Raw genomic sequence first — 14481 nt, forward strand, 5'->3', positions numbered from 1 at the left:
AAAAAGAAGTTCTCTCGTAGTGGCCCATTTAAATGACATAGTCCGTTTAATACGAGTTTCTCATACACGCAATTTGCATATCACTTGTGCAAACCTTTATCACCTTACATAAAGTTGGTGCCCATGTGCATATTTGCAGTTATTTCACATTTAATCACATGTGCATTCGCCCTGTTTTGTTGAATTCTTACTCCAACATGACTCCTGCAAACAACAAGAAACATAGTGAAACTAAGATATTTTTGAGCCCGCTTGCGCAAGGCTCTGTATAAAAGTCACCATGGCCGCGATATGTCGCAAGGAACACCTGTCTCCCTATCTCAAAGTCAAAGGCACACTTACAGATCAAAGGTCAAGGCGACCATTAATGGCACAATTCTAGTACGGTTGGGTGAAACCAGAATCTTATCAGGACTGGAACCTTGTTATTCATCATAAATTAATAAATGGCCACCATCATACACGAGTATGTCGCATGTTAAATAAATCAACAGAAAGGCTCCCGGTAAAAACGGTTTCTGCGTTTGTTTATGGCCCGGTCTGCATGTTTGAGCATCGACAACGTGTCACGATCACAATCATTACCAGGGTGCAGGTTTACGTGCCTTTATCAGGGTGCAAGGTCACATGACAACTGAACATTAATGGATGTTAACACACCGGTAAGTGGTGCTTTTTTCCGAATAACTTTTTAAAAACAATCTGCCTTAAGAATTTCAACTAGTGCATAAAAGACATATTTTTATGCTGCTTATGACAATGTGAAATACATCAAAATTACTAAGTTTAATAAGCCTGTGTTTTTGTTCAAAAAGTATATGTGTATTGCATTTATTTATACGACTATGCTTCGCGCAACGTGAAATTTTGTCACCGATTTCAGACATATTAAATGATTTATTCATATACCTTAAGGTATCGGCACACACTGCAAGTGTAGTAGGAATCCCGTTTTTTATGCAGTTTTGTAAATGAATTTCAATAACTTGAGATATTTTCAAAAGTAACGTTCTTAACAGCAGAATTGCTTAATTTAATAAGTCTGTGTTCTAGGCCAAAATTCGAAGTTTACAAGATTCATTTACACGGTTATGCTGCACGGAACGTGAAATTTAAGCACTGATTTCAGACGTATTTAATAATGTATTCTTAAATCTTAAGATATCGACACAAACTGCAAGAAAAACTGTGAAACCCGTTGATCCTGCACACTGAGTACGTGCGTATCTTCTTTCACATTTCCCTTTACCATCTAAGTTTACACTACCAAATATTTACATGTTTCCGCCTGATCATTTGTATGCAGAGACCTGTTTCAAAACGATTAAAATAGATACAAGTATTTGAAATTGGGTCTTCATTAGCATCTAGGACCTCTTGAAAGAACCCCAACAACACTGATTGGTTACAAATTGTATCCAATACAAATGATTAATCTCATTTTATCATTATCTCTAGTACTAAGTTGGCTGGTATGGAGCTGGTATGTGCTAAGAAAAGTTTGTGCACGACGCTCGCGTATTTATTAGACAAAATCCCACACCAACAACATTACTGGTATAAATACCGCATCTTTCCGTTTCTGGGAAATTTCTGAAATTAAATTTCTATTACAATCGAGATTTTGTATGATGCGTCTTAAACTTTTTACTGTGCTTGCACAGTATTTCACAAACGCACAATGTACCACAGAAGTTAGAAGTCTCGAACACTATACAATTATGTTTGACACTTGAACCTGGTTATACGGGCCAAACTTTAAAGAGGTAATTTAACTCACCGAAAAAGACGATGTACTTTAACTAGCGAACTTAGCCGTTAAAGTGGCAATATAAATTGTTTGGTGAAATTGTAGACTAGCTTACGTTATGATTACCTCACTTTCTTCACATTGCCCAGTGGCGTAACTCAAAACAAATTAAAGATGCAGTGGCTGTGTGAATAGGGGGGGGGGTTAGAGACATGCCACAAACGGAAAGGTTTTACATCAAATATCATTGGAGGTTGTCCGTTCTGTCATAAGCTTTAAAGATATACTTCACCGAATTAAAGTTTAAATATTTGTACATGATTTATATTCATACAATCATAAAAAATAATCATAAAAAATCGTTATTGTTGGATAAGTTTTATTGACATCTCATGTCATGTATAAACAAACAAAGCATACGTGATTCTATTATTATTTGTATTTATACCAATATACGGAATATTAAATGTCGACGAACAGGCTAGATCGGATACGTTAAATGGAAATAAACGTGTCCGTCTCTATCTATCTTAGATAGCCATTCGAACGATAAAAGGACGTATGTAGGTAATTTTGATGGGTTTACCTTTGTACGACTACACCATATTTGTAAAATCTAATTGGCGACGTTTCTTTCATGTTTTTGTGTGTGTGTGTATCTCATAAATAGCGTAAAGAGTGAAGTAAGCTTAAAAAGAGAATATCTGTTGATATGTGTATGTATTACTTTTATATATCCACCCCCACCACTATCGCTCATGGACCCGCAAATGATAAACCGTTATTCATAGCTAACAGTCTAAGACTGAAATCTTTATGGAGTAAAGGGCATTTTCCCTGCAAAGTTCACGGACCTCGGTACCATTATTCAATAAAACGTATGAAAAAACATTATTACCGTTCTTGCCGTTACATTATGCATCAACACTAACTGTCAAGCGCCGTTTGAAACCTTTGTTTACATACATTTCAACTGGCCGACATTATAAACAGACGAGTGATTTCATTGGTCCAACGCGAAGGTGTGTCTTTATTTTATGCTTTCCGGTGGTTTAAAGAGATATATCAGTGAAATAAAACTGATATTTCACTGTTTCAAACAGTGAAAAATAACGATATTTTTCACTGTTCAACTGTCAAATGACGTCATTTTGTCGACGAAATGACGTCATTATTCCAGCGAAATTCTCCAGTTAAACACTTTTTCAATGTGAATAAACGGTGAAAAAAAAGCATAAAATAAATAGAAAATTTGTTGGATTCGGTGGAATACCAATTTTTATTCACTTGTGATCATAAAAAATATATGTTTTCAGGAGTGGCTGCGCCAGTCGTGAAAATATATTTTTATGATCACTCGTGAAATAAAATTGATATTCCACCGAATCCAACAAATATCCTCTATTTATTCCTGAAGATTTCATGCTTGAATCGGGTCTGATCGATGACGAGTAGGTTAAGCGAGTTGTGTATCGTGTTTTTTTCTTAAAATTCGACTATGCATTTGTAAAAATATGACAAGATATGTACAGAAAGGAAATTCATTGCTGCGTTGAAATAAGACCAATTTCATGGAAATCGCTGCACAATTGATGAAGTTATTGCAGTTTAAAGCAATGCAACCTGTTTTCGGCTAATTTGTAGTTGAATACTTTGTTATAAAGATATATTTGATAGTGACAATTTGTTCAGAGGAGTTGGTTTTTCGTTATAATTTGATTAATTTTTCATTCAAAATGATTTTACTAATTTATATCATAGTCACACGCTAACCAACTGTGGTCTGAACTTGGTGACAAAAGTTCTCATTGCGTGAAGCATAACCGTGCAGTACACAATAACTTTTTGAACAAAAACACAGGCTTATAAAATAAAGAAATTGTTATGTATTGCACATTGCCATAAGCAGCATAAAAATCTGTCTATTATGCACTAGATGTAATTCGTAAGAAAACAATATTCCAAATAAGTTCTGGAAATGTATAAAAGATATGAAACAAAAAGCTACTATAATAGACACTACAATTTCGGGATCGGATTGGTTCGACTATTTTCAAGGCTTGTTTTCGACAAGTACTACTACGGAACCGGAAACGAACATTTTTGAGAACATTCAGTACAATGCAGACGACACATTATTAGATTTAGAAATCAGTGACGACGAAATAACCAACAGTGTAGAATCTCTGCGCTCTGGGTGTGCATCTGGAATAGACGGTATTTGAATTGAAATGTTCCAGTTTACCTTAGAAAAAACTCTGCCTTATCTCAACAAACTATTCAACCAAATTCTTAATTCGGGCGAATTTCCGGTAGAGTGGTGCGAAAGTATCATAACTCCAGTGCATAAAAATGGTGACACTAACTCCCCTAACAATTATAGAGCCATTTCGCTTGTGAACAGTATAAGAAAGATCTACATGAAAGTTTTAAGTACGCGATTGACCAAATGGGCAGAAGAAACGAACTTGATCGACGAATCACAAGCTGGTTTCAGGCAAGGCTATTCGACCATGGACAATATTTTCAATTTGCAATCCGTCATACAAAAAGTACTTATCCAAGAAAGGCGGCAGAATATATGTATTTTATATCGACTTTTTTAAGGCATTCGATAACTGTGCACATCCAAAACTGTGGGATAGTCTAATAAGGAAGGGTATAAATGCAGACGGTAAATTCCTACGAGTATTTCGATCTATGTATAGACAACTGAAATCGCGTATTAAAATCGGAAACTATCTAACCGATGCATTTTGTTGTGAAAAGGGAACTAAACAAGGCTGTGTTAGTTCAACAATAGTTTTCTCCCTTTATATAAACGACCTTATAGATTACTTGAACTCTGCAAGTGATTGCGGGGTAAAAATAACTGGTTACGATGAAACGATTCCTGGTTTCCTTTTTGCTGATGATGTCGCATGCGTAGCAGATACTGTCATCAATCTTCAGCGATCGATTAATCATGTGGCCTCCTTTTGTGATTCAACAGGAATGCAAATAAACATTGACAAGTCGAAAATCATGGTGTTTCGAAACGGAGGACCACTACGGGCATACGAATCTTGGACGTATAAAGCAGTGAAATTAGAAACAGTCCCTTTTTATAAATATCTCGGGTCTTACTTTACGCCAAAACTACTATGGACTAAAACAAAAGAGATTCTTCGCCTCCAGGCGCTTAAGGCAGTCAACTCCATACTGAACCAACAGAAACACTTCGGTTATTTTCACCACCATGAAGCATTTAAATTGTTCGATTCAGTAGTGAAACCTATACTTACGTACTCGGCAGAGGTGTGGGGATACCAGTATTGTGAGCAAATTGAAAACGTGCAAATAAGGTTTTGTAAACGCATAGCTTGTCTTAATAGAAATGTGGCCGACTTTTTCGCGCTAAGTGAATGTGGGAGATATTCACTATTCGTAACATATATGAACAGATGTGTGAAATACTGGTGTAAACTCACACAGATGCCAGTAAATCGATACCCGAAACGGTGTTACAATATGCTACGACAATTAGACGAGGCCGGACGCACTACATGGGCTACGCAAGTGAAGAGGTTACTATTCCAATACGGATTTGGGTATGCGTGGATACACGGAGACGTTGGAAACACTGTGGCGTTCTTGAAACTTTTCCAAGACAGACTAAAAGACTGTGCTAAGCAGAAAATATTGGCTAGTATAAACTCCTCACCAAAAGCGATTAGTTATAAACTTTACAAAAGCAACTTACATCCAGAAAGATACCTCTCTATACCTTAAACCTACATTTTGAAGAAAACGCTATCAAACTTTCGTTGTTCTAGCCACAACCTAATGATCGAGAAAGGGCGTCACATGAAAATTGACCGCCAGTTCAGATTTTGTCAATACTGTCAAACCAAAAATATTTATATTATAGACGATGAATTGCATTTCCTATTAGTATGTGAAAAAGTTAAACAGCTTAGACATAAATACTTTCTAGAAGAGTGGCTTCATTCTGATCCATCAGAAGCATTATTTATTCTTTTAATGTCAGACACTTCTCAGGAGGTATTTATGCACTAAGTCGTTTTCTGAAAAGCGCTTTTGAACTATCATAGAAGCTTTAAACATAATTGTATAATATTTCTATATATACTGTTTGTATCTTTATAGTTTAATTTCGTAAACGGAAACATTGTGTGAACGTAAAACATAGCTTGTATTTTGGGCCGGAGGCCTTGTATTACTAAATAAACTTATGTTATTTTAAAAAGTTATTAAACAAAACAAATCTTACCGGCGTGTTAACATGAAAATTTAGTTGGGAACCACACAAAATCACGTGATCCTGCGCCCTGTAGTAGATTGGCCATAAACCAATGCTTTTGTTGATGGTACAACTTTTATATTTGCCGTTTACACAGGCAAAATAATTGATTCGTTGGTTCTATATCGAGCACATGTCACATCTTGTAAAGGTCTTCACGTTTTCAAATTGGCGATTGTATGTTTCTGAATTCTTTTGATAAATAAATCTTCACTGAACCTGCTAAATAAAAGACGAAGTGTGTTGATAAAAAATGTATAAAACCCTATAACTATGAAGATTTCTGCAACGATTAAAAAAACAACACGGAAGTGATATGGGCTCTTTATGAATTTATCTAAAAAAGAATCGACCAGTCGTTTACAGCCGTGTAATTGTAAATTAATTTTAGTATTTTATTATAAAATAGATCGACAGATGTGCTCATGCGTTGCAGTGTTATATTTGATATCAAGAATGTCTTGAACGTCGTCTGTTTCAAAAAAATAACTAAAGTCACTTTTGTCAAGCTTTTAGTCTTTTATGAAAGAATAAAACATAAACGGGTCATTTTGTTCGCAAAATCAAATTATAATAGCATTAAATATGATATAAAACCAAACACTTTCCTAACTCAGTACACCAACAAACTCCGTTTTTTAATTTCCTTTGTTTCGTATTCCCTTCATTTTGTTTTTGTTTTGCCATGAGAATCGACGGATGGCTTCAAACAATGTCTATAGTAAAGCTTTTTTTGCATTTTGACGGCTGTTGATGATTGTCAATTAGAACATAAATGGCCTTAATTGAGCTTAACTGTAGAGTCGTGCTATTCGGTGTCACGATAGTCTCGCGCGTTGCAAACAACTTGAGAACGATGATTGAGTGGCAAGCACATATCATTGCGTGCGGCGAGATGGGGAAACGAGGATGTATGCTCGCTTTGCTATGGATGTTCGGCGTCCTAAGCATTGTTCAGTGCCAACCGTAAGTGTTGCTTTAAATGTATGTTTGTGTGTATTATACTTAACAGTTATAATTTGATTTAACTTTATTTGCATTATGTATGAATTTATATAAATTTGGTGAAGTTATTCTTTATCGGCGAACCCAAGCGTAAATTAAAAACGAACAACGAACAGCACTACGATGATGTGATGATATGTTTCATTTTTTTATTTAAATAATTTGATCTTACAATACCATTTTGACACAATGCCAGAAAGGAAATGCAAACTCGATGGGTATTATCTTTTTAACTATTTATTAAAAACAAATAATTTAAATAAATCATTTTTAAGTTATCGTTTTAACCATAAATATTTTTTTTATAAAAGGCAGTCTATATGCGATTTCAATGCCTGTAACTAATTACCTTCTTACAAATCCGTGTTTATTTACGCTGATATATTCATCATTTTATCATATTATAAGATCAACACAATGGTTTATACATATGATCATTTCCAATAAAGATGAATATTAAATGTGATTAGCTTACTGCACTTCTTATTTAAATAATAACGTGTTTATTGATTAAAAAAAGATATTGTTATACATTTTACCATTGGTGTAAGTTTCAATTTCTCAAATTTAACATTTGCGCATTTTATGTCAATTTTTTTCCCAGCTGTATATAATTATTGCAAGAAAACAAAGATTAAAACCCATCTTAGACAGCTATGCCGAAACAATATATAATATGAAACCCCATACAATTAGAAAGCCTTTCATAAATCGTTTCAGAAAAGAACAGTAACATTATTGGGCCTTCTAGCAAAAAGATTACGCTTGGTCTTCCATAGACTGCGTTTTTTAAAATTACTTGGTAATCAGAACTTAAGCCAGAACGGAATACATTTTGGATAACTCTCTGATCATGGTATACAAAGCTAATCTATTTACAATCCTTTCAAAATCACATACCTTATCAACCGTTAATTTACTTGGTAATCAGAACTTACGCCAGAACGGAATACATTTTGAATAACTCTCTGATCATGGTACACAAAGCGAATCTATTTACAATCCTTTCAAAATCACATACCTTATCAACCGTTAATTTACTTGAATTCAGCTACCATCGTTTAAGAAGGGTAAACTATTTATACCTTTGGATTAGGTGGGATTTTGTAACGTTATTGTGATAAGAATTACAACTACATGTATTTAACCCATAGTAACAATGACACGATCCAACATTTTTTATGATTTAAGCATTTCATTTATGATCTCATTAAATAAGAAGTGTTATTGTGACCTGACACGGCATTTGTTACAAGTAGTTTTATGATGCCTGAATGGCTCGCAAACACTTGTCTTTAGTACCACTTAAAATATAAAGAAGTCACAGAGTGTTTAACTAAGTATGTGATTAATAGAACAGACTGTCGAAACACAGATATATGTTTTACAATCAAACTGCTGACTAATGTAATACAAAAACGAAGCTGAGCTGATTTATTGCAGAAATATTTGCTTCTGATTGTGGTCGGTCCACTTAGCAGAAAATGCTTACATATCGCAATCATGAAACAAAAAGAAATAAAACGACCTGACCCAGATTTCTTGATATTTTCAAACCAAAAGTAAGACAACATCAAATAAAATAATATAAGCACGTACAATTAGTGTATACATTGTAATTAATTGTAATTACAATACACATATATTAAAATAGTTATTTACACGTCTTGACTCTTTTTGCTCGTGATCGTTATTTAAACTGCTTTATATTTTGCGCAACGATCTTCCAACAAAGCTTTTGTGATCAGCATTACTCTTTTTTGCACTTTCAAACATCTCATCCTAAAGCTTTTAATGGAATTCAAACAAGCGTGGCATTAACGAGCCTTGAGTAACCAGCTGAGCTATTAATTGGAGGGGTTGAAATGTGTGATGCCTTGGGTCCAATGGTTTATGTAGATAGATCATTATTTTTACCTCTGCGCAATGATATTACTAACAAAGTAGAGTGGTCCATCATAAAAAATACGCATCTGTATTCAAAATTAGGCCAACCTCGGTGGACGAAGGGTTTTGACAAAAATGTTTCAGTACTCTCAAAATCTTCTTCAAAGAAACCACTCTGCTCAGAAGCTTTGGGTTTGCGATTTGGGATTGGGAAAACCTTTTGCTCTACAGTATTTGTTGAAATTCTGCATATGTGGTCGAAGCTTCCCATGCCATTGGGTAAACATTGTTTGTATCATCTGAAACTGCACTTGCAAGAGTTGAAGAAAAAATCTATAAAACGAAAGAGGCATACATGTGGGTATATACAATGTTAAAGTGGTCTTTGTTTAAAATATTTTACATGACTTTTTTTAAGCACTAGGCTCACTTTGTCAACTGCAGCTTTTGACCTTCTGGATGTATATTGTTAATTAAACTTTCAAAGATTTAAACATAAAATTGACAATAGCAGCTTATAACGTAACATAACATAAATAAGCTAAAAGGCCGTTTCACGTTTTAGTAAATTGACAACATTAAAAAATATGTTTCAGATTAGCAAATTTTCGTTGAAGTTATGATATTTGCAAGGAAACAGTAATACTGAGTATTTATCATGCTCTAAAATATCCATTATAGGTATCTTTAGAGGATTTAAAAACCTGTAAATTATAAAACGTTGCATCGCGAAACGATTGAATAATTTGGACAGTTCTGTTGTTGTCGTTATATTTTGTGACACTACGAGGATTGCTTGTATAAAGTATAACATAAATCATAAATTGTATGAGCACCGATGGCCGAGTGGTTTATGCGTAAGATTTTTACTCCAGGGGTCAGTGGTTCGAGCCCAGTTGAGGATTATTTGTATTATTTATTTTTTTACTGGAGCTTTTTAGATCCAATGTTTACATTTATCAATATATTTAGCATTTAGTGATAAATTTCAATAACAACTAAATTCTGTGAAAAGGTCCCTTTAATAGAGCAATTTTGATATTACCAAATATTTTTGTTCATAAACAACTAGAACATTAAGGGGTTAGACATCCGTTTGGGCGAAAGATAACATTCAATTAAGTGGACCTCTTCAGGTTCTGATGGGAAACAAAGAGCCATTATTTCGTTCCAAGTACTTGAGAGAGACCCTTGTGCACTATAAAAGTTCATCAGATAGACCTATATTTGTTTATTAAGGCCATGCTATGTTATGTTATCTGAGTCGCTCTCTGGGAAAATCGGTCTTAATGCAAGCATAAACATATCTCCCCAGATTACCCTGCGTTGTCCGAAAATACTTTTTAATGACGACACTTTCTGCCTGAACTGAACTTGTGTAGAAGGGACGTCAACATTGAGTACAATACTGTAATACATTTTAATTTGTACACATCTGGCGTTATCGCTTGTCAATTATGGTATGTTTTATTTAATATGTCCCTATAACGAAAAAGATGTGTTAGAGGAACAGATTTGTTATAGGAACACACATTTTTATGCTAAACTTAAAACAATCAACGTAATATAATGCATTTATTCTATCAACTTTGAATTGCAGCTGTGTGATGAAGTTAAGCATAAAATAGTAGTATTTTACAATGCATAGCATATTTAAATGCTTTGCTTTAATCCTCGCCAGTTGTTTAAATGAAGATGCATGATTGAAGTCATTATCAAAGCATACAGAAGCCCCTACCCCCCCCCAAAAAAAATTTTTTTTTTTTTAAATCCTGCATTAGTAAATAGTATAGCTGTTTAATTACTTCTGACCAGGAATGATTATTTTTAAGTAAGTATGTTTTGTTTCAGTAAGTATGTGTTTACAATGCCAAGAGCTATGGAGGCGGGCGGGCAGACGACATTCTGTTTGCAGATGGAAAACATGGCCAGTCAGGCCTCTCCTAGTATAGAGCGACGGGTTGAGGTGGATATAGCATTCGTTGCTAACAGTGGTAGCATGGTCAACCACACCCTGACATCTACTCTGGACGAATCGAACGGTGTTCTAGGTGAGATTATTATTCTGTGACATAATACGATTGCGAGATGGAAATTAGAGTAGATATTACACTTATTTTATTTTATTTGGTGCTAGTGCATTTAAACAACTATTTCAAATTACTCACTAACAACCATTATGATTAATTGTCAAAATAATTAATGCATATCACACGTCATATAGGGGGATACAAAGTATTGTCAACACCTGAATGGTATGTAAGATGTGTAAGAATACGTTAATAGTACCATTTCGAGGGAGATTGATATATATAGAGAATACTAGGTCGGTGTCGAATAAAGCAAAGTTTATTTTGCGAGGCTTAGAAAATCTGAACCACGAGCCTTGGTGAGTGGTTCAGATTTTCGTACCGAGCCAAATGAACTTTGCTTTATTCGGCACCGACCTAGTATTCGATTTATCCCATCAATTTTCTTAGTCGTAAATTATTTCTGTAAAAAAAGAATAGGAAAATAGAACTACACGGAAAATCCCAAAGTTATTTTAAGCAAACATTGTTTAATTATTTTAATCGTGCCGAGCCTAATACGTTACAAAAAGATCAACAACTAACCTGTTTTTCTGTTTATCATACCTCTACGTCCCCGGTTGTAAGGAAATAATGAAAAAAAAACACTAAACAACTGCAGCTTTAGCGTGAAAGAACATGATTTGTGTCGTATGACGTTATAATAATGACGTCACGGGTACGCGCACTTAATATTTGTAAATAATGTTTTTTTTTTGCTTTTTGAGTTGCATTTTGTGTTCAAAATATATTACATCTTGGTATCAAATTGTTTGTTTTGTTGAATATGATTCGATTTTACTAAAAATTATTACTTTATAATTGATTCCGAGTAATATGACCATCCTCCGTCGCGCGTGACAGCTTTATTACAGCATTGCCGAAATAAAGGGAAATATATTCCACACTGGCGTATTTTGACAATGCACGTCTGATGATGGGATAAATTGTACAACCATCTTTGCAGTTTGATCTTTATCTAATACCGATCAAATAAACATGGATATATTAATCCACCCAGCTGAGTCCAATGTCGGGTTTCTGGACTATTACTTATAAAATAACGTATCGGAATTAAAGTCCTTATGTTAGGCTTCAAATAAAAGCCATGGTACAACAGTAAGTTGTTTATATAACGACGCGTTATGTTTCAGATCGTTTGTCCTTTTGTGAATCAATAGATGCCCCATCTGAAGCAGGCACATATGATGCCATTGCTTCTGTCACCTTGATCAGTGAAGATGACAATGTCTCGGTCATTTTCCCCCTTACGTCAACCAAAGATGCCAAGACCACAGTCAGTGTGAACAAGATTGATCTGATTACACTGATACAGACGGATAAGCCAATCTATAAACCAGGCCAGACAGTGAAGTTTAGGGTCCTTACAATAGACTATAAATTGAAGGCAGCAGTATTTGCTGTAAGTACATTCGTATACAATTGGAAAGCGATACATAGAAATGACGGGCTACTGCAAATGGTGTGTCTCTATTTAACCGAAAATTGATGCGATTTAACAAAATCGCAATTAAATCAGCCAATATTTGTAGAACATAAATCGCTTGATGTCAACTTAATTGTAAACAATAGCATTTATGTAATGAACTGCAGAAAACAGTCTTCAAAATCTGATAGATCCGATACTGTAGAAGGGGTAATATAGCAAACAATTCATATCTTATTTTAGTAATTGTTATACTGTATGTCGAATGTGTGCATTTATATATTTTAGTAATTGTTATACTGTATGTCGAATGTGTGCATTTATATATTTATCGGCACGTCATGTGGCTTCCTTACGAAGACTTTTGATGCGTCTGAATAAATTCCTGCATACTGGCATGTAACATTTTATTTGTTTTCGTGTATATTTTTTTAAGTGTATTTTAATTTCATCCATCACAAAATAGTAATACCGGTTATGGCTATTTATTTATGTAGTATACAAATAAACATGGCTAAAACCATTCCAAATAATTCCGTGATAATTCTCTGTTAAAACATATAACTTATCCTTTTCAGTTCAGCGAGATCACAATACAAACCCCTGATAACGTGCGAGTGCGACAGTGGAGGAACATAACAACTGAAAGTGGTTAGTATATACAGCGTAGAAACAACTAAAATTGGTGTGTATAAACAAGGTATTAAAATGTGGTTAGTATATACAGTGAAGAAACAAGTGAAAGTGGTTAGTATCTACAGTGGAGGAACATACTAACATAAATTGGTTAGTATATACATTGGATGGTTATTATAAACTGGTGTTAGAACATAATGACATAAATTGGTTTGTATATACAGGTAATATAATTATAATTTACATTATAATTGAAAGTGGTTAGCATATACAGTGAAACAACAACTGGCAGTGGTAAGTATATACAGTGGATGAACATAACAACTGAACGTGTTAAGTATATACAATGGATGAACAACTGAAAATGTTTAGTAGGTAATGTGGATAAAGAAACTGAAAGTCGTTAATATGTACAGTTGATGAAAATATCACCAGATGGTAGTTAGTTTATGAAGTGGATGAACAACTTAAAGTGGTTACCATAAACAGTGGATGACCATACCAACTGAAAGTGCCTAGTATATTCATTGAAGAATATAATTTTGGTTTGAATATTGTCCGCAGAAAGCAGATGACATCAAAGTTAAAGCGGTTGAGCTTTAAGTCTCCTCCAGCTTTCCAGGAATGAGAGAGAGATTGCATTTGTCACTGGATGAAAACTGGTGTGCGGCCTGTCCGAGGATCGATCACGACCAGCTCGCTGTCAGGGCGAGTGATCTCCCGACTTCGCTTATCAGATTGCATCACAACCTGTCCCTTTACGTGACCAAGTTTGTACCGTGACATACACCCCACTTGAATATGCATTTTTCCTTAAATACAGGGATTTGGGGTGCTATATAATTTATCATGGGCATCTGAGAGCATACCCAGGTAAGGCCACGGTCGCAAAATTGGGCGCAAAATATCACAGGGTGAGAAAAATGTGCGACCAGTCGGGAAAACGAACCCGGGACCGTCTAAAACCTCTCCCCTTACGTAACCAAGTTCACACCGTGATACATTTAATCGTATTTATTTACGATACCATCAAAATAAAGTCTTAGATGTAATGTAGGTACACTTTTAATGACGATCATTGATTAATTCAAATGATAGTTTACAGAGATTGTTGTTAGAAAACATTTATGTTACATACCGATTTGGAATTAAGATGTAAGATCCGTTGGCAAGAATATATGTTGTTTCAAGTACTCAGAAACACTTTCTCAAATGGCACATGTCCGTACTGATTGTAACAAAAATATTGACTGATATATAAAAAATATTTCTTATAAATAGTGGTTCCCCATGGTTAAGTATGCCGGCTTAAATTGTAACATATATAGAGAATATTATGTGAGTGTCGGATAGAGATCAAGTTTATCATGCGAGGCTGAGAAAC

General features: G+C 34.6%; 1 protein-coding gene across 2 annotated transcripts in view; it reads left to right on the forward strand.

Annotated features, from left to right (window-relative positions):
* Nucleotides 1–6855: 6855 nt before the first annotated feature.
* LOC127877173 (ovostatin-like) overlaps nucleotides 6856–14481 on the forward strand; it is a 41579-nt gene continuing 33953 nt past the window's right edge. Inside the window, exons 1-4 of one of the 2 annotated variants that reach the window (XM_052422838.1) lie at nucleotides 6856–7019; nucleotides 10797–10996; nucleotides 12169–12437; nucleotides 13040–13112. In XM_052422838.1, coding sequence (XP_052278798.1) covers nucleotides 6910–7019; nucleotides 10797–10996; nucleotides 12169–12437; nucleotides 13040–13112 — 652 coding nt within the window. In that variant the 5' untranslated portion in view covers nucleotides 6856–6909. The remainder of the gene's footprint in view (nucleotides 7020–10796; nucleotides 10997–12168; nucleotides 12438–13039; nucleotides 13113–14481) is intronic. The other variant, XM_052422837.1, reaches the window with a different exon arrangement.

The sequence above is a fragment of the Dreissena polymorpha genome, chromosome 4, assembly GCF_020536995.1.
Source record: "Dreissena polymorpha isolate Duluth1 chromosome 4, UMN_Dpol_1.0, whole genome shotgun sequence".
Classification (NCBI taxonomy): Eukaryota; Metazoa; Mollusca; class Bivalvia; order Myida; family Dreissenidae; genus Dreissena; species Dreissena polymorpha.